The 22,220-nt window shown below is 36.6% G+C and overlaps 1 protein-coding gene across 14 annotated transcripts in view; it reads right to left on the reverse strand.

Moving 5' to 3' along the window:
• PARD3 (par-3 family cell polarity regulator) overlaps positions 1–22,220 on the reverse strand; it is a 650,009-nt gene that overhangs the window by 274,130 nt on the left and 353,659 nt on the right. For all 14 annotated transcript variants that reach the window (XR_012157609.1, XM_073334436.1, XM_073334432.1 and 11 more), the window contains 2 exons: positions 6,793–6,884; positions 2,046–2,129 (listed from right to left, as the gene is read on the reverse strand). Coding sequence is in view for 13 of the 14 variants with exons in the window: in XM_073334436.1 (XP_073190537.1) it covers positions 2,046–2,129; positions 6,793–6,884 (176 nt within the window). In the remaining variant the exon portion in view is untranslated. The remainder of the gene's footprint in view (positions 1–2,045; positions 2,130–6,792; positions 6,885–22,220) is intronic.

Consider the following 22,220-nt stretch of genomic DNA (forward strand, 5'->3'; position numbering starts at 1 on the left):
ACACCTCAGTGTAAAAGCCAGTGTTTCGGGGCTCCCCTAGTATAGTATTAATGATTAAAGATGATCAAAAAAATTAGTTGGTTGAATAACCAAAACTAAAAATATTATTTTTCATTAGCAATACCCTTAGAGAGCACCCATTCAATAGCTTATCCAAGTTAATAACTATGGTCACCTATCTTTCAGCAGGCACAAAATCAAGAAGTAAACTCAGGGCCTTTTCAACTGATATTTTTATTATAATTCCACTGACTTCCTGAGTGGAAAATTCCTATAGAATTTAACAGAAAAATCTCTACATTTTTTAATCATCTTACAAAACTTATCACTGAATTACATCCTTTTTACTGACTCATTATTAGATGTGGTAGGTTTTTAAGAGTAATTTTTATAAAAACCTCATTATTCCTATAAGGATTGTTGATCTAATCCCTACTTTTTCCATGAGGGTTGGTTACATGAAAAGAACTGATTGACAGATGTCAGAAGACCTAGAGTACGTGTGTTTTGAGAGATTTTTTTTTTTTAAAACCACACAGCTTTATTAAACTAAATATCACCCTGATTAAGAGGTAACCAACAATTCTCATCTGACCCTCCCATCTTTTCCAGCGCTGTCCATGGCCTAGATAACGATGCAAAATCACAGCCTGCTATTACCTCCTGTCTTTATTTATGAGGTTGTGATTAAAACATTACCACTCTCATATCTGCTGACTGAACTTACTGAAGATAGGGTCAGGTCACTCATGGGAAGAGAGAGTCACCATATTATGACAGTTTGCTCTTACCTCCTGAAATCCTCAGGGAAAGTTGCCTTCAGTTCAACAAAATTATTAGTTTTGTCACAGTACTACATGTCAGTATAGCTACTGAAGCATAAAGGTTAAAATAATAATCAGAAAAAAAGTTTTTAAAACCATATTCCTCCTCCTACTGTAGAAGAAAAAATGTATATCGTGTGAAGAGCACTTGATATAAATATCTGATACACAGTAAATTACACTTGCTTCTAATCAATTTAAACTAAAATTGCTGATGGATAGGCAGACTTGTAAGAACATAATATCCTTTTCATCCTAAGATTACACTTTTTTAAATGTATGGTTTGGTCCTTTTTCATCAAAAAAAGCAGAAATAGTGAATGTAATTACACTTAAAGATAAAGGTAATCTCTTCCACCTCAAAATAAAATCCTACTTATATTCTTGACAGATTGACTCCTTTTCAGCATGCCCACAAGCTTTAAATCTCCCACAGTGAATAATGATTGGTAAAAAAGTAATAAAATTTTCCTGAAAGTACATTAATGTTTCGATTAAGGATCCTAAATACTAAAATTCTACTTCAGCAAAGCAAATGCTATAAATGGAGTGTTCTGTTTACTAATGTAATCCTGAAAGTTATTATAATGTAAATCACCTGCACTGCATTCATTTTTCTGCAACTTAAGAAATTCTTGCCTTTTGTCACGTAATGAAATTTAAGACTGTTGTGGAGAATACATGCCTTTCTCCAGCACCTCAAAACCCCATACTGTATGCCTTTCTTGTTTTCCTTTCAACACAGTGAATGCTATTTAATATTACAAGGACTGAAATTCTTTTTCTTTCAGTCTTGCTTATCAAATGCACGTAGATGTAGAATTCTCTGGTTTAGAATGCTGCTACTTTGGTAAATAGGAGGGAAATGATGCACAAATACTCTCCTGAATTAAAGGGGAAAAATAACTTTATGAGAGTTTGAAGGAAATAATTCATATCTTTGCAATTCAAGTTTCCATCAAGTCACAATACAATTTCCATTATAAGTTAAGGGACAGATTCTGCCATCTTTCTTCCCCTTATGTACTGCCTTCGTACAACAGTGTACAGAGTGAGTAAGAGTGGCAGAAAGTTTCAATTATTTTAAGTCAGTAAAACTTCCTCTTGAAAAAAAAATGTGGTATTTCAAATAGAACCTACAGGCACCTATACAAGAGTAAGCACAGCCAAGATAAAACACAACAAGTTATGATTCGATTAAAATCTTACACAATACATTACCTTCCGCCTCTGGCACTGAAAGGCACTACATGGATTCCCAAAGGCCCGCCGTCATTGGAGACTTCTACGAGCTTTACCATATCACTGTGAGACAATGATGAATGAGGGAACATGAACATGTGCCGTAAATGAACGAAAAAAACCCATACATACGCACACACACAAAACAGATATTCCAGAACTTAAGCAATGGTGATGAAAGCAATGTTGAAATACTACATACCTGAATATTAGTCTGATGGCATGAAAGGAGATCAATCATCAAAAACAATTCCATTAATAACTCAAATGAAAAGTGAACTAGCCCTTTTGGTAACCTTAATCAGCTACATGAATTACAAACTACACAATGGCACAGTTTTATATTTATATTGTTGGGTTTGGGGCTTTTTGTTAAATTTAAGCTGTCTTGTCTTCAGGCAAGTGGAGGATTTTTTATTTCTTTTTCAATTAATGTGTCAAATATGGAACAATCAATTTTTCTCAAAAACTATAACGGCTGTTACTGACCCTATCATACTTCCTTCAGCTATCCCAGTGAAAGCCTGCTCTAGCCTTTAATGTTAGTTTAGGCATTATCTTAAACTATTCAAAGGGGACAGTTTAAGTTTTAAAAGGGTAAACCTCCTTCAGTTTTGCAAAATACTAACATCATTTGATGCCTCGTGTTCCCACAATTTACCTACAGTAGAACCTCAGCGTTATGAACACCAGAGTTACAAAGTGACCAGGCAGCTACACCTCACTTGAAACTGGAAGTACACGATCAGCAGCAGAGATAAGAACAAAAAAGCAAATACATTTACATTACTGTGTGAAACGTAAACTACTAAAAAAATAAAGGGAAAGATTAAAAAAAGATTAAACAAGGTAAGGAAACTGTTTCTGTGATTGTTTCATTAAATTAAGATGGTTAAAAGCAGCATTTTTCTTCTGCATAGTAAAGTTTCAAAGCTGTATTAAGTCAATGTTCAGTTGTAAACTTTTGAAAGAACAACCAAAATGTTTTGTTCAGTTACAAACAACCTACATTCCCGAGGTGTTCATAACTTGGAGGTTCTACTGTAGTGAGCTTACTACAATTATTTCTGTTTGCTATGTGTATTTATAGATCTATATTTCTGTCTTCTCAAAGAAAATGTTTAATATGCCATGTAGTCAAGCAGAACTAGTTCTGTGTTTTACTTTTTGCTTTGGAAAGAGAAAATCAAATAAGCCAAAGGTCCAAAAAGCTCAAGAAAAGATCTCTGAAGGTATCAGAAGTAAGCCTGAAGCAAATGTCCTGAGTTCAGAACATCCACACATTTTGGGAATGTTTGGTCTGGGAGCCAAAAGCCATAAAACATTACAAGCTGTAGACAGACTAATCATCAGTCAAGACCCCAAATCTAAACACTCCAAAACTCTGGGAACGAAAGCTCTGAACCCAATCTGAACTTCTGGTTTTTGCTGGCCTCTAGTACTGTACATTTTTCATATTCTCTGGTACTATATACAGTACATTTGACAGTTGGCTTGCCTCTTGAATAAGGACAAACAAGATTTTACCTACAGTCAGTACAGATACACATGGCCAGATGCAATGGCCTATGGATGTCATGAGGGGACAGACCCATCACTGCCACACCAAATGACACCATTTTATCCAAAATATTGTGCCTGATACTGGACAGCACGACATCATTCAGAGGAAGGTTCAAGAAACCCCAAAACGGACATGATGGAGTAACCTGACCTTAAGGGATTTTTCTCCTCCTACATCTGTCAGCTAGAGACTGCTTTATGTCTCTTCCACATTTTTTAAAAATCCTACATAAATTATATGTAAGTGGCCTCATAATCTATATAAATGTCCAATCTATTTTTAAAATCCTACTAAAGTCATCTCTCTGTGGTATCATGTGACAATGAATTCTACTGGTTAATTGTCTATTGCATAAAAAATATTTTCCTTTCGGTGATTTGAATTTACTGCCTTTGGCTTTAATTGAATCTACCTTTTTAATTATATAACAAAAAAAGATAAATGTAACCACCTTTCTATCATATTTGTTTGGTATAGCTTTATCTCATGTCCCCTTCTCTAAACCACACTGTTCCCATCTTTCCAATTTACTCCATGGAAATGTTTCCATGCCTATGTTCATTTTCACTGCCCCTCTGTTAGCACTATGACTTCTTTGAGATAGGATGACCAAGAACTGATCAATTCTCCAGATGATGGTAAACCACTGATTTACTTGAGAGCATTATAATATTCAGTATTTTTTGCTGTCCCAATCTTCATACATCATAACAGTGTTTGATTCCCACTGCACATGAGCTGTGCAGAAGGTCTTCCAAGAATCAACTAAATCCAGAAAGTGTTGCAAGAAGTGCCTTTTGCTCATTACAGGTTGTTGTATATCCTTCTGTTCCAAGGAACACATTTTGCTTTGTTCTCAATTCTGAGGGCAGAGAGGAATATAAGAGTGGCAATCCATGTGATTAACTAGAACTTTTGTAAGGGACATGCAATACTCCATAATCCAATAAAACTGGACACCGAGGACAAGACAGTTTCCATAACCAAGCCCCAGATTCTGAATTGCTTAAACCATAGAGGACATCCTTTTTCCCATGATCTATTCAAGTTTATTCATAGCTTCTGCTTCCACAACTGCCTTTCTTCTGCAAACAGCCAAAACTCCCAGATCCTGAGCCCCATAAAATGGACATGGAAAAGTAAAGGAAAATTTGTCCTTGCCTAATCAATTTAGGTTTAGGGTTTCTTGAACCTTCCTCTGAATGATGTCGTGCTGTCCAGTATCAGGCACAATATTTTGGATAAAATGGTGTCATTTGGTATGGCAGTGATGGGTCTGTCCTCTCATGACATCCATAGGCCATTGCATCTGGCCATGTGTATCTGTACTGACTGCAGGTAAAATCTTGTTTGTCCTTATTCAAGAGGCAAGCCAACTGTCAAATGTACTGTATATAGTACCAGAGAATATGAAAAATGTACAGTACTAGAGGCCAGCAAAAACCAGAAGTTCAGTAACAGTACATCTACACAGCAAAGAAAAACCCAAGGCACTGAGTCTCAGAGCCTGGGTCAATTGACTCAGGCTTGTGGGGCGTGGGCTGAAGGGCTAAAAACAGCAGAGTAGATACTCCCAAACTCCAAGACCCTCCCCCATCACCAGGTTTCAGAGCCCAGGCTCCAGCTTGAGCAGGAATGTCTACTCTCCTATTTTTTGCTCTGCAGCCCAAGTCCCACAAGCCTGAGCCAATTGACTCGGGCTCTGAGACTCGGTGCCATGCGTTTTTTTTGTAGTGTAGACATACCTACAGTGGCATTCACGGTACCTGAGCTATATCACACAGTTCATTTTGCTCCTAACCCTGAGATTCCCACATGAAAATGCAAAGCACTCACATGGTATTAAGTGCTTGTCTACACCGTGTGGCAAGGCACACTATATGGGGGTTGATTTGTAAAGTGTACCGATGTGTTGCGCACTAACTGACCTGTGTAGACTCTGCTGGTGTGCACTAAATGCACACGTTTCCTAACATGCTCTAACGTAGCACTGTTTGAAACAATCCTATATTGAAGTCCACTGGAGAACTTTTAGCAAATACCAACAGGATCTACATGGGCCAGTTAGTGCCCAACACGTTGGTGCACTTTAGAAATCACACCCCCGTCGTATGCACTGCTACACCATGTGCACAAGCACTAAGAAAGCTCCCACTACATTTTTAATTGATGTGTTTTTCTGAGCTCATCTCTAAGCATACAGGAGAGGTGATGTTTAAAAAAAGAAAGAAAAAAAGAAGATAAGATAAGATGTTGGTACAAAAATCAGTTTCAAGATAGAAACAAGCAGCATTATATTTGATACAAAATTTTTATATACTCTAATTAGCAAATAGTATTTTGAATTCATAATACTTCATAAAGTATTTTGCAACTAAGATATGAAACGCGCTATTGTTTAATGCAAATTAATGCACTTATTATAATACTTAACTCACTTTTTTTAATCCCTATAACAATCAGCAGCTCTACAAACAAAAGGAAGAATTTTAAAATATTCAGAACATAATGGACCATTTCCCAACCAACATCACAGCCAGGTCTGGGTCAGGTCTTTGTAATGAAACTCAAAGGGCAAAACTCCCTGGATTTCAGGTTTCATCATAAAACCATCAGTCACTGAATCTTTTCTAGTGTGAAGGGGAATTTCAGGTTAGGCTCATTACCAGTGTGGAGTTCTGTTTTGTCTGGGTAGTCCTCCCCTGCAAAACTCCTCCTTTCCTGTGACTTGTTTACTGCATTTATGAAAGGTATAAAGGTCTTTAATACCCAAAGTCTCACCTGCCAATATTTTGGGACAGCCAGTTGGGCCCATTCCTTCCCCCATCATTAGCACCAAACCCTAAAATGCCCTAGGGTTAAGCATCTTCTGCGGAGATAGACCAATCTACCCACCCAACCATAGTATAGCAATGGCTCTGAAAATGCTCTATATCTCTGCTGCTGAATCACTAGTCTGGACCCTTTAACACTGGGTCTAAAAGATGCCCAAGGTGCAAGGGGCAAAAGGAAGGACCTGTTTTATGCAGAGTTGCAGTTAAAATAAAATGCATGTTACATGCTTTGTTTTGTTTATTGACATTATCAATCTTGTGATAGTAAGAATTCTTTACTACTCTAAATCTTACTGTTAAAAATGATGGAACTGCAGCAGTAACTTACTCTAAGGAAAAGTTGGTGGTGCTCTCCAAACCACTGTCTGCATGTCCAACTGGTTCAACTCTGCTGTTGTCCTCCTCTGTCCCATCTTCATCCTAGAAGTAAAGAAGATATTCTCCTTTAATATTCCAATTTTTAAATTGCAATTATTATATCCAAAATGGAAATATATACTTCAAAGATCAAAAGTCTTGTTTAACATTATAAGCACAGTTACTTCATCGCTGTGGCTTTTCTGTAACATTTATCTAGAGAATTGTTATCAAAATGCACTGCTAGAGTTTAACAGTAAGTATGAAATGACATGGAAGAAAATCCATATTAAGGTAAATAAGGTTTTAAAATGTTACACAACATAAATGCATAAAATAAAGAGGTAACGCACAATTTGTTGACTAATGAATCTAGTCCGGTCATTAGGCAGCTTACTAAAGGACTTAAATAAAGAGATACATTCAACTTCAATGCTAGTTAATTTAAAAAGAATAAGTTAAAAGTTGTAACAGGTACTGCATCTGCTTCTGAATTTCTTTCCCATTTATTCTCTCCAAGGTTGTTTTCTGAAAAGCTCCCATAAATATAAGGGGAAACTAACTAATTATACAGAGGAAACAGTGAAAAATGATTATCCTAAAAGTGCTGTCAAATGCACTAAGTGATCAAACCGAAAAGAACTGGGGAAATACACCTATATATAAAATCTCTTTCAGATTTGAGGCAATCTAAGCTGTAACATGTAATAACAGTAGGTAAAATAATATCACAGAAATATGATGTTTTAATTTGACAGAGTCCCTTTAAAATACTTAGGGCCAAATGTTGGACGAATTTATGTCTCATGTGATTTCACTAAATTAAATGAGGTTTAAATTGGTGCAGTGTTTGCATCCCAGTCTTGCAAACCCTTCTACACATACATAATCCCATTGAAGTCAGTATGGATTCTTTTCCTGAATAAGATTCTGCAGGATCTGGCTCTTCGCCATTAAATTATAGATAGATTTTTTTTGCAAGTGTATTTCAGTTACTGAAATAATGGAATTACTAATGCCAACAATGCCAACTAATCTCACATAACAATGCATTACTCCTGAACAAAGTACAGAGAGTTTTATATATTGTTTACCACAGAACTCCATTAACAGAATTGAGAGGTATTTATGGCTTCAAAGAATGAAAAAAAGCTCTGTTAATTGATTGATTTTACTTTCCGGAAGTGCAAATTAAAAATACATATATTATTCACTGTGCCTATAATTTTTAATGTCAGAATTGGGAATAGAGTACTTCCAAATTTAGACCAATGTAATTAAAGGATTTCCATCAGGAAAAAAGAATCAAAAGCATTTTTATAACTATGTGATTCAATAGAAATTTATGATTTTAATTACCCATGTGACCAAACAGAAGTATTATATTGTAATCAGCACATTTCAAAGCACGGATTTAAATTCTATTGGCAGAGGCATCAATCAGCAAAATGATAAGTGATGGGTTATGGTTCAGCACACAGAGTCAGACAATATATTAAATTACTGAAGAGATATTAAAGCAAGGCAGAGGCATTCAGTAATGTCCAATTGATATTTTGTCTGAGAGTCTGCAAAAATCAGAGGCTGGATGCACTGAGCTTCTCTGAGTCGTAGGTATGCTTTGTGCATCCTGGATAGCAGGGCACTGCTTGAAGCCAAGCTACTTGAAGATTGATGATCCTATGTTTTGAGAGGCTATAATATGCACTTCTTAGTCATCTATCTCTCAAGCACCAGGCAAGTAACACATTTCAAAGGTTAACCAGCATCTTGAACCTGCCTAGAACTGCTTTATGAATGTAAACAAGAACTCCAAACCAGATATTTTCTATACAGAAAAAGCTGTTTATAAATCAATTGTAAAGGATAACTACAATGTTAGTCACAAATACGCAGTAACAAGTTTTACCTTTTTTCAGATTTATTGGTCTTAATGAAAACTGCAACTATATATCAGAATATGGTAAATTTTGTACAACTGAAAATAATACTAAGGATCATAGACATTATTTACAATTACAGGTGGTGTACAACAATGTATACATTGTGGAATGCAGAGTTGCTTTAAACATGCAAAAAACAGGACATTTAGATTTGTTCCTCACATAAACAGTATCTCCTCCCCAGATTTGATATATAGTGTCATAGCACATGGTGTTAAAATTAATGTCTTATGTATGTCTGCAATGTAGCAGAGTCAGTTACTGTAGGAATCATCTCTCTGAATTTCAGGCATGCACAGACATGCGCTCTACACAGGTATGTGGAGTCACACACACCAACAGTCAGCTGCTTTTATTTCACTTTGTGTGGCTCTTGGTGATGCTTATATATATCTGGAGCTGTGTAAGGTGATAAATTTAAATGTGATATAATTATCAACCCATAGTCTAAATAAACCCAGTAAGTAAGGGAACATTTAAGATGCAAGCATCACTCACCAAAATAGAGATAACCACATGTGATCTTAGTATTATTATCTACCGTGTCCTTCTCTCTCAGCCCCTCCTTTTAGTTTGCCAGATCGTTTGTTGTTTGTTCATTTAGATCTAAATCCACCAAACTGAAGCGCACACAACTTTACTCACATGAGGAGTCCCGTTACAGTCCCTGGTACTTTTCACAAGGATAAAGCTATACACATGCTTCAGTGTTTGTAGAATTGAGGATCTTATATTGAAAGTTTTCTAGACAAACACTCTACCTTTATCCGGTTTATAAACAGCCATGAATGTTTATGGTTCTCTGTAACCTTCATCATCATCTGTGAAAGACAATATGCTTAACATACGCAATACATGTCTTTGAAACACACCTTCATTCTTTTTCTCATTTCTACTCCACACATGGAAACGGGACATTCCTTAGTGAACAAGAAAAGTTTGTACATTTGAAACAAAAGAGCTTTTCAGTTAGCCAAGCACAAGAAAAAATATCAAGAAACCGAACTTGGATAAATCATGGAGAATAGAATGCTTGGGTTTTGTTTGTTTTTTTTTAATCAAAAAGTTACCATCTGATATAGGTGCTTAGACAGAAAGTGTATTCTCAATGCTAGCTACAGCACTACTACCACAATGCCATAATCAACAGATGCATCCTTTAAAAAAAAATTATTTAATACTGCAGTAATCAGGAACGCTTTTTCTTCCAATATAACACAGATTTTGATATACATGGAACCAAATGTACAGTAAATTGGACACCTGCAGAAGCATGTAACTTGAAATTCTGATGTACTAAGCAAACTAAATAGCTGTGAAAATCTCTGCATCAAGCAATTATTTATTTGGAAAGTAGCTTTCTTCCTGAAAGGCAAAATCCACCTGTATGTGCTATTACTGAGGTAAACTAAGGAGAAGGCACATTACATTTAGTGGGTCAAGAAAGTTACAGAAACCCAGCTTCTGATATTCTCTTTGAAGCATGTTTCCCATGAAAACATATTTGTACGAAGTGCAAGGCAAACCTTCTATTTAGTACCACTAGTAAAATATTATACATATAACACCAATATGCTACATCAAAAGAATAAGCATTTCAGTGTAATTAAGAAACAATATGGTAAAAACTTTGTGGAGTGACAGTAATAATTTTTTTGTGACCCAGTTACAAAATTTTAAAACTTGTGACCCAGAGTTAACTGGATAGCCTCGATTGCTTTCAGATACATTATGTGCAATTGCTCTTAATCGTGTGAAATCAATTAATACGCTTGTGCATATGTAGGCAATAGCAGATTCTTTCAAAGCATGTGGTTATAGATCTGCACTCATGAATCAAGCCCCTAAATATGGAAACATAGCACTTTTTCAGAAAAGTAATTATTTTTCTATCATTATTGTACTAAATTTTATAATAAAACTAACTACTCAAACACTGAAAATCAGCTAAGTTGACCAAACTGGGCATTTTAAATTCTGGGGAATCTTAATGGATGAATACAAGAGGGGATCCAGTCACTGAAACTGCATGGTAAAATATTTCAATAATTCTATTTACACAGCTTAAGTAATTATTACACACACAAAAACTACATTAAAAGAACAATGAAGTTACAAAGTCAAGCACTCAAAAGTCAGGAAATACCAGAATTAAGGTTGCCTGTGCAACCTTAATTCAGACCGTTTGTGCTTATACTTTATGATACAGTCTTTAATTACATGCTCACATTCTCTTGTTTTCATGGGACCCTTGCCTCATTCAATGCACAGCATAGACCTGTCCTGGGGATGCATCAGGGTTGTGTACTGAAGGAGGCAGTGATCTATAGGACCTCTGCTTCATTTGTTGAAGTAGTTGATAAGAGTGTAATGAACAAGACAGGGGACTTCAGGATGAAAAAGGATGGCCTTGTGATTAAGGTAGTAGAATGCTGTCCTGAAGAAGTATATTCTATCCCTGCCTCTGCCATCTGATGTTACTCAAGTCACTTAAACCTGGGGTCTAAGATGCAGAAATGCTGAGCCCTCACAGCTGCAACAGAAGTCAATGGGAGCTGTACTTCAAACATATAAAGGGTGGTATAATGCTCACCCTGAAAAATCAGGTCCTAGGCATCTCTGAGCACCCAAATTGGTGGGTACTTTTTATCTTAATATTTCTGTGCCTCAGTCACCAGTGTGTGAAATGGAGATACTACCACCTCCCTCCTCTCACTGGGGTGGGGTGTTGCAAACTTTGTATTATTTAAAATCTCCAGCAGGAGTGCCAGAACATCCTCCACCTCGCCTCTTCCACTCGAGGCCCCACCTTTGCCCCTCAAGCCCTGCCCCCATTGCTCACTGCTCTTCCCTTCTCCCCACCCTCATCCAGGTTGGGCGGGAGCTGCAGCTGACACAAGTAGGAGGCTGTCCTGGCTGAGTAGGGGCTGGCACAGGTGACGATCCGGTGCCTCCCCACCTCCCTGACCTGTGGTGACCAGACACTGTCAGGTCCCCTTTTCTACCAGACTTTACGGCTGAACACTGGGCACCATGGCTACCCTGTATTGTGAAAACAAATTAATTAAAGTTTGTGAAGCACTCAGACACGATAGGGATGAGTGTCACAGAAAAGCCCATGAGAAAATTAATAATTCTGTCTTCGGAGCAGGATTTGAATAGCATGCAGTAAATAAGGCATGAGACCACAGATTGAACAAGGGGAAAAAATATTGAATAGCTATTCAGTAAGGGAGCACCACCCATGCAGTGCACTGAATGAGGCAGAGGTCCTATGAAAAAATTGTATGTGATGATTAGGGCTGTCAAGCGATTAAAAAAATTAATCATGATTAATTGCGCTGTTAAACACTAATTGAATACCATTTATTTAAATATTTTGGATGTTTTCTACATTTTCAAATATATTGATTTCAATTACAACAGAATACAAAGTATACAGTGCTCACTTAATATTTGTTTTTATTACAAATATTTGCACTGTAAAAAACAAAAGAAATAGTATTTTTCAATTCAGCTAATACAAGTACTGTTGTGTAATTACTTTATCATGAAAGTTGAACTTACAAATGTAGAAATATATACAAAAAAACCCTGCATTCAAAAACAAAACAATGTAAAACTTTAGAGCCTCCATTCAGTCCTTCTTCTTGTTCAGCCAATCGTTCAAACAAGTTTGTTTATATTTGCAGGAGATAATGCTGCCCACTTCTTGTTTACAATGTCACCTGAAAGTAAGAACAGGCATACACATGGCACTGTAGTAGCTGGCGTCATGAGATATTTATGTGCCAGATGTAGTAAAGATTCATATGTCCCTTCATGCTTCAACCACCATTCCAGAGGACAGGCATCCATGCTGATGACAGGTTCCGCTCGATAACAATCTAAAGCAGTGCAGACTAATGCATTTTCATTTTCATCATCATTAGTCAGATGCCACCAGCAGAAGGTTGGTTCTCTTTTTTGATGGTTCAGGTTCTGTAGTTTCCACATCGGAGTGTTACTCTTAAGACTTCTGAAAACATGTTCCACACCTCATCCCTCTCAGATTTTGGAAGGCACCTCAGATTCTTAAACCTTGGATTGAGTGCTGTAGCTATCTTTAGAAATCACACATTGTTACCTTCTTTGTGTTTTGTCAAATCTGCAGTGAAAGTGTTCTTAAAACGAACGTGCTGGGTCATCATGAGACTGCTATAACATGAAATATATGGCAGAATGCAGGTAAAACAGAACAGGAGTCATACAGTTCTCCCCCAAGGTGTTCAGTCACAAATTTAATTAACACATTGATTTTTAACAACCGTAATCAGCACAAACGCATGTCCTCTGGAATGGTGGGTGAAGCATGAAGGGGGATAGGAATGTTTAGCATATCTGGCACGTAAATACCTTGCACTGCCGGCTTCAAAAAAGCCACGTGAATGCCTGGTGACATTGTAAATAAGAAGCAGGCAGCATGATCTTCAATAAATATAAACAAACTTGCTTGTCTGAGCGATTGGCTGCACAAAATGTAGGACTGAGTGGACTTGTAGGCTCAAAAGTTTTACGTTGTTTTGTTTTTGAGTGCCGTTGGGTAACAAAAAAAATCTTCATTTGTAAGTTGCACTTTCAGAATAAAGTAATTGAACTACAATACTTGTATGAGGTGAATTGAAAAATATTATTTCTTTTGTCATTTTTACAGTGCAAATATTTGTAATAAAAATAAAGTGAGCACTGTACACTTTGTATTCTATGCTGTAATTGAAATCAATATATTTGAACATGTAGAAAAAGTCCAAAAATATTTAATAAATTTCAGTTGATAGTCTATTGTTTAACAGTGCGATTAAAACTGCGATTAATCACGATTAATTTTTTGAGTTAATCATCTGAGTTAACTGCGATTAATTGACAGACCTAGGGATGATATAATTAAAGACTATCATAATGCATATGTTCAAGGATGCTGAATTAAGGATGCACAGGCCAACTTAATTCAGGCATTTCCTAACTTTTGAGCACATTACTTTGAACTTGATATTCTTTAATTTTTTTCCATGTAGTAAATATTGAGCACACAGGAGAGAGAGACTCCTTGCTCACAGTTCCAGTGTTTAGCCCAGTGGCATCAGGGAGCAGTTATTACAGACAAAGTCCGGCTTCTGCCCTGTAGTCCTGGGATGGAGGGTGCAGTCCCATCTATAATACAGTACCAATAAGCATAATATTAATGCATGATGGGTCCATCCACCATATGCATGTCTAAAAATAACCTTTTTGATATACTGATTTCAACATATTGGAAAGATTAATCAAACTTATTTTTATGGCATTCGTTCTTGTAATATAATGAAATGAAGTAGTATAAATGACCTAAACCAAGAACCATGACGTGGAATACTCATAACAGAAGGTGAAGTGTTCTACTAACAGATTTCACTGCAGAGGAGAACAGACTGTCATTAAAAATAATTCTTAAAATATTGCACAGAAGCAAATTTTATTTCAGCTGGTAAACACAAAGTAAACATTTTGTTTCCATTACTAAAATAACCCTACTACTCTAATCCTTATTCCCCAATTTTGTACTGTTGTGCTTAAGTGTAATGATTATTTTGCTTATAACAGGTGAGAGATGCTGTATTGGCTATTAAATTCTGAGCAGTGTTTTATAAATGTTTGTTTGGACCCCTACGACATGAAGTAGCTTCTTTCTCTTTATGATCAGGTTTGGTGGGAAACAGCTCTTTACAGACCTTTTTCCAGTATCTTAACTTGCACAAGTACACTAGCCTCAAGCTTTCGTGCTAATGTTCTCACTTCCTGATTAACTGCTGAATCTCCAGAGAAGAACAATTTTCAAATCTGAATGGTTACAAAGATAACATGAAAAATGGAAGCTCTTGAATAAACACAGAAACAAAACAAAAAATACAAATTCTCTTTCACAATTAGAAAGGTGCTTTTTTGCAATCCATATCAGGCACACAGATGTCATTGGTGATGGGCAGAAAATAAGAAATCAAAGAGACCCTAAATTAAAACCTCACACGCTCCCACCACCAACCCGCCCCCCGCCCCCCCCCCCAAATCAGTCAATAGTTATTTTTGTTAGTTTATATCCTTCATTAATCCCAGATTACTTTTTATTTGTCAGCTTTCACAGGGGAAATAAGCTGCACCACAGAAAGGACTGTTGCAGCAGGTATGAAGTCTCTGCATGCCTGAAAGCTCCAGGAGGAAGACCAAACTGTGACTGAATGGCACAATCTAGACCTATATTTGTCCTCTGATCATATATACTAGAACCCCAGTATCCTGAAGGTCACAATTTATGACATTTCACCGGTAATCACTGTGGACCTATTCTCTAATGTGTATGTTGTATAGCACCTCATCACACATTTAGCCATACTGACTTCAATGGCACCCATCGTAAATATTGCTCAGGCACATTATCAGCTACCCCTCTTGAGGCAGCAGTCACGGAGAAAGAGGGTTTGAATATACAGTACTGGATTGTACTGTGGTTGTCACTAAATTCCAGTAGAACCTCAGCGTAGAAATAAACAAACATAGTAGAACCTCAGAGTTATAAACACCTTGGGAATGGAGGTTGTTTATAACTCTGAACAAAGTGTTATGGTTGTTCTTTCAAAAGTTTACAACTGCATGTTGACTTAAAACAGCTTTGAAACTATGCAGAAGCAAAATGCTGCTTTCCTTTTATATGTTACATTTAGCCACAGTATTGTACTTTTTTCTTCTTCTTTTTTTTTTTTTTTGGTATTCTCTGCTTCTGCCTGATTGCGTACTTCTGGCTCCAAATGAGGTATACAGTTGAGTGAGTTTGTAACTCTGAGGTTCTACTATACCAAAGATTTAAGTTTGGCAGGTTACACCAGATATTTTCGTATTTGAGAATTTGATTTGTGGCTGTGTTGCCAATTCTGTTACTTAAGACAAAAGATTGCCTCTGAGAAAAAACAGGATGTTAATTTGGTTTTGTTTGTTTGTTTCATTAAGAAATGTTATAAAAGAGCTTTATAATGAAAAAGTAGGTGTTCACTAAAAACATGTGGCAAGAATCTTTATTTTTTTATGGTGAACTATTAAAAATGTAATTTCTGGAGAGTTTTGTTGGCTCTGAGGTTTTTCCTCTCACCTCAGGACAAGCGAGAGTTTGTAAAGGAAAGAGTAGTAGCTAGGTGTCTTGGGACTTATTCAGTGTGATCCTTTCAAAGGACAAATGTATAGGTAATTTCTCATTGTCTTAGTTGTGAGTGTTTCCCACATACCTCTGTATATGTGAGGAAGACAAGACTGAAGTGAGATCTTCTTCACATCACATTCAGAAACTTAATGATAACCAGAAAATGCAGCACAGCCTTAGTAAGACGAAAATCAACTCATAAAAACCTGCTCCAAAAGAACAAGCTATAGTGCCAGGAAAAAAAAAACACCTTTGTTTTAACTACATATAACACAAAAGAAACCTACATATACACAACCTGGAATGCATGACAAGAGACTTGGAGATGTCCCAAGTAACTAGAAACAGCTGGACTTCTCAGCTCGTTAATAGACCTTGCAGAATAGACACATTGAATGTGATCTGCCTGTACTTTTATCAAATGCTATTGCATAGTAAAGTCATGTAATCAGCTTCATGGGGTTGCCTTGCGGATCTCATGTGGCAGAACCAATTTCAGGTTAGCTATTGTTGCTGACATATCTCTAATAGATGGGGCTTTAACACTGACCTTAACGTGACAGCTTGCCAAAGAGCTACAACAAAAAACGCAGTAAGACTCAGATGCACACTGGCCTAAAGTGTTTGTGTCAATAGAAATACACACTTAATAGACTTTCTAATAGTCTTTGCTCACCAGTGAAGAGAGAACACTGCAAAATAAGAGACTCCATAAAGCTCTAATATTCTCAGCAAATCTGCAATGGAGTGAGCTAAGGGTAGAAATAATAGAAAGATTAATATGCAGCTCCTTCACTGCTTTCCAAAGCAATGCTAGTTATAAAGTGTAAGTAAATTTGAATAGTCATGGTAATATATTGTAAAATATATTAGTCACTAAGGGCCAAATTGTGATACCCTTTCACACACTGAATAGCACTTTATGGCATTAGTAGTCCCACTGACTTCAATGTGACTACTCATGGTGAAAAGTGCTATTCACCCTGAGTAAGTGTATTGCAATCTGATCCTTAGTGATTGTATGATCCAGGATTATTGAAAAAGAAGACAAGAACTAAATGGATAAAAAGAGTGAAATACAATCTCACCCCTGCAGATGCTTCTTGCCAGTTCAGGTGTGAGGCATATTTGAAAGGATCATTCTAGCGTCACTCCCCCACTGTTCATAAAACAGGAACACCAGAGCTCTCAATATTCAGCAGCATTTTGTTTACTAATAATTGTAATGCAAATAGTGTTAGAAATTACATGCCTGATACCTCACTGCCCTGTACCTTCAATACTCATTTATTCTTATGTGGCATCTCCATTATTGGAGGTTTGCAACTATGGTATTCCATTCTGTATAATCCTCTGCTAATCTCTTTGTGGATTAATAGTCCTTTTGATACATCCAAGATACCGCATCATGCATCCAAGATCTTCTTTTTCTACTTCCTGTTCCACTGCCATAAACTTGTGTCACCCGCTGATGCTCTTAAAATGCATCCTCAAATCGTAACATTCTTTTCATAAGCTCTCTGAACTAGTATTTGCATAGTTCCAATCATCTCCAGCGCTTTTTCATTGGTTACAAGGTCTATTTATGATATTTTCAGAATTCTTGTTACACCATAATTTGCTGTTTCTTTATTATTAATTATCTGAATGTACACATGCCTTAGCCGTAATTTAATACAAACTAAATGTAAGTTTTCAAGAACTTAGTCTTCAGATTTATATCCCTTCTCATCAGACGTTATTCGTCTAGAATGTCTTTCACTCTTCCTATTGTGGTGCTGACTTCAGTATCCAATTCTGCATCTGCTGTAATGATGTTTCCTGAATAGCAATAATTTCTCACTTGCGATATAGCCATGTAAGTCACTGGTATCTTGCAAGTTTTCAGGATCCCACCATACAACCACAGATTTGGTCTTGTCCACACTCAACTGTATACCATATGCTTTGTCATATTCATATATAATCTCCTCTATCATCATCAGACCTTCTTTGGAATCAGCCAACAAACTGTGTCATCTCCATAGCAAATGTTATTCACCCATTTTCCATTAATCTTAACACCTTGTATATTCATTAATACGTTCTTGTGTCCTCATTCACAAACTGCAAAGTAAGTGTAAAATGTGCCCAAATCAGGCAAATTCTGGGATCAATAATACTGACAAAATGCTGTTTATTAAAGCCTTAAGAAAATAGGTCTTTTGGCCAGAACATGTTGCCACAAAATGCTTTAGCCTAAGTCTGTATCAGATGTGTTTCTTCTTCAGCCATCTGATAACACTTGGGATCCGTGACCTACTTTTTAGCTCTTTTACTGGAAATAATGCAAAATCATTTTTGACACAAAACATCAAGAAAATTAGCTATTATAATTATTTTATGTCAATAACTCACTTGCAGAATAATCATAGAATCATAGAATATCAGGGTTGGAAGGGACCCCAGAAGGTCATCTAGTCCAACCCCCTGCTCGAAGCAGGACCAATTCCCAGTTAAATCATCCCAGCCAGGGCTTTGTCAAGCCTGACCTTAAAAACCTCTAAGGAAGGAGATTCTACCACCTCCCTAGGTAACGCATTCCAGTGTTTCACCACCCTCTTAGTGAAAAAGTTTTTCCTAATATCCAATCTAAACCTCCCCCACTGCAACTTGAGACCATTACTCCTCGTTCTGTCATCTGCTACCATTGAGAACAGTCTAGAGCCATCCTCTTTGGAACCCCCTTTCAGGTAGTTGAAAGCAGCTATCAAATCCCCCCTCATTCTTCTCTTCTGCAGGCTAAACAATCCCAGTTCCCTCAGCCTCTCCTCATAACTCATGTGTTCCAGTCCCCTAATCATTTTTGTTGCCCTTCGCTGGACTCTCTCCAATTTATCCACATCCTTCTTGAAGTGTGGGGCCCAAAACTGGACACAGTACTCCAGATGAGGCCTCACCAATGTCGAATAGAGGGGAACGATCACGTCCCTCGATCTGCTCGCTATGCCCCTACCTATACATCCCAAAATGCCATTGGCCTTCTTGGCAACAAGGGCACACTGCTGACTCATATCCAGCTTCTCGTCCACTGTCACCCCTAGGTCCTTTTCCGCAGAACTGCTGCCTACCCATTCGGTCCCTAGTCTGTAGCTGTGCATTGGGTTCTTCCATCCTAAGTGCAGGACCCTGCACTTATCCTTCTTGAACCTCATCAGATTTCTTTTGGCCCAATCCTCCAATTTGTCTAGGTTCTTCTGTATCCTATCCCTCCCCTCCAGCGTATCTACCACTCCTCCCAGTTTAGTATCATCCGCAAATTTGCTGAGAGTGCAATCCACACCATCCTCCAGATCATTTATGAAGATATTGAACAAAATCGGCCCCAGGACCGACCCTTGGGGCACTCCACTTGATACCGGCTGCCAACTAGACATGGAGCCATTGATCACTACCCGTAATCCATAACCATAAACAAGTTAAATGGTAAAAAATCTTTTCTTAGGGTTTACATTTATTAGTATAAGCACATTTCAGTGTTGGTAGTGACACCTATTGGTGAGCCCACTACAGTATGTTTTTGAAAAATGATAAAATGACAGATAAGGAATAAGAAAGATGGCATGTAATAGGAAAGTACTGATCTTTATTGTGCTAAATATTTCAAATATATAAAATGCAGCATAAAAAACACTCTCAGCAATTTCCAGTGTATCTAAAGTGCTTTCTAGGAGATCTGATTAATATAAAATTACAGGCAATTCTTTTTCATCATTTCACAACCCAAGTATTTATTTTGTGGTATATGTATTAGACCCATGTATAAATATTAATATTCCATCAAATTGATTGGTCACTTGAAAATAAAATGGGCTCATTTCATATAATTACATTGTTGCAGATTTTTATACACTTTCTATTTTTATATAAAGTTCCACAAAACAGTGGATTGTGCTACTTAAATAAATTAAAAACAAAACAAAAAAACTTTAGCCTTGACCTCAGGATCAAACCTGATCAAACCTCTGGCATTGCACATTCTTGATGTCCAATTTGTAGACTAACATATGGAATCTATCAAGATCTGTCTGTGTTAACTAAATAGTGGGGTCAACATTTAAGACAGACCAATAAAGTTATGTTTTGCTGTTAAGAAAACATGGGACAGATTTTTAGATGGATTTAGTTGTGAACATTACACAGGGCTACAGTTACAGTATGGTCTATAATACATTTACCTAGGAAGGTTTAGTTCAAATATCAAGCCTGATATAAATATATATAATGCTTTTACTTTTTGTCCAATAGGGCAATGGAGACACAAGGTCATTTAACTTACCTCAAGGTCACTCAATTATTGCATGTCTCAGAATGAATTAGAACTCAAGCTCCTCGAGTCTAATAATCAGATGACAACTTCCCCAATGACTCATTTGAAAGTTTAAACCAAAATGTTCACATTAGATTAAAAATGTCTTAACTGAAATATTCTGCAAACTATTGTATTAAGACATATTGCTAAACAATTTAACTGCATTCATTTTAGACTTCCAGATCTGCACCTTATTTCAAATCAAAGCATGTATCTAAAAATAAAATAACCCAAACAGTTTCTGTCAGTTGTTGCTGAAAGGTGTTAAAAGCAAGTAGAGTTCCTATCAAATATAATGCATTTTATCAATGCAACAAGTAGGCACCACAGCTACTTAAACCCGTCAAACAGTAATATTGGAGAACTTTTGGGGGGAAACACATTTTTGATTTTGATGACAGAACTTTGCAAAATGAGGTTCCTAAATTTGTTAGCTAACATTTTCCCTGCTTGATGTTAAACTAAGCTGGAACTTTGTTACAAAATCCATGTTTATTTTGTATTAAAATAAATAGTTACAAACTTTTTGTCACATTAATACTTATGAAGAAGAAAGATCTCATTAGAATCTCTATAAAAAGGGTTAGTGTGTTCAAGAACCAAAAAGAAAAACATTCAAAAGGGCTTGATGGTAGCTTTGGCAACATTTTTTTTTTTTTTAAAGGAAGAAAAACTGTGTTCAAAGCCAGTATTCACACAAGCATAGCGCATCTGTTTTCTCTGTGAAGTACAGTACTCGGAAAAAGTAGGTCAAGTTAGGCATGTCCATTAGTTCTCCTATAAATAGACTACTTTGAGTTCATCTTCTCGTAACTAATGCAGAACAACAGAATTTTTAATATTTTTTGCCTCAATCTGACAAAGTTTGTTACTACTATAGTTTAAAAAAAAAAGGGAGGGGGGGCATCTAGTTCCATACATTCAATTGGGACACATTTTCTCTGCAGAAAAACAAATGTATAAGCCTTCACCTATAAGTTTAGAGATCTGAAAGATTTCTGTAGAGATGCGTTATATATGAGTTGCGGTGTCTTCTCTTGATACAGAGACCAAGAAAGGGGAAAACAATTGGCAGAAATCACTTCACACTTTTGCTGTAACCATTGCTGCATCATTATTCACCTCAACTTTTAAGGACCATGGCTACATTTTTCCTCATTCTTGAACTAATTTTTTTGAATACAAAATAGCATCTCTTATTTGGGAACCTGAATTTGTCATTATATAAATTTCAAATAGGTCTCATGACTCTTTTATCCTTTTTTATTTTAATCTGAAATAGTCCCTAGTTGCCTGATTTGCAGATCTGTATCACTATGCAAGGTTTTCACTGGCTTCAGTTCAGTTTGATCCCCTGGAGTAGTGAATGTAAGAATCAACCCAGAAGTGAGCTAAAAGTGTTGTGTTCTGTTCTCTGTCACTTTGAAAATCACCTTACTCACTCAGGCATTTTAATATCAAAATTCAGGACTGGATATTTTTTTCCATCCCCGCACAGTACTGTTTAGTGATGTCATCAGAAAGCTAATAAAAGTTTGTGCTTTTTAAAATTATATTTAAACCACAAAATATATGTTCCAATAACGCAAAGGTACCTAATATTTATGGGTAAGTTGGTGTCGATGTTTTAACTGAGTTTCCCCTCTTAAGAAAGAGGGAGAACTTGAGATAAAAACAACAGACAGGATTCTAAAAACATTTTTCTTTTTGTGCTACTAACCCCAACCCCAATATAATAAAACTGAAGAATTTTTAAAATCCAGTATATTCAGAGATTCATAGCCACTCATATTATGATTTTATTACACTTCATTTTGCTTTGAGTCAAAAAACAGGTCAGTTTTACTCTCTGTTTATAGCCTATTTAACCTGCAGTTCTCGTGCATTACATGACTGTTTGG

The sequence above is a fragment of the Lepidochelys kempii genome, chromosome 2, assembly GCF_965140265.1.
Source record: "Lepidochelys kempii isolate rLepKem1 chromosome 2, rLepKem1.hap2, whole genome shotgun sequence".
Taxonomy (NCBI): domain Eukaryota; kingdom Metazoa; phylum Chordata; order Testudines; family Cheloniidae; genus Lepidochelys; species Lepidochelys kempii.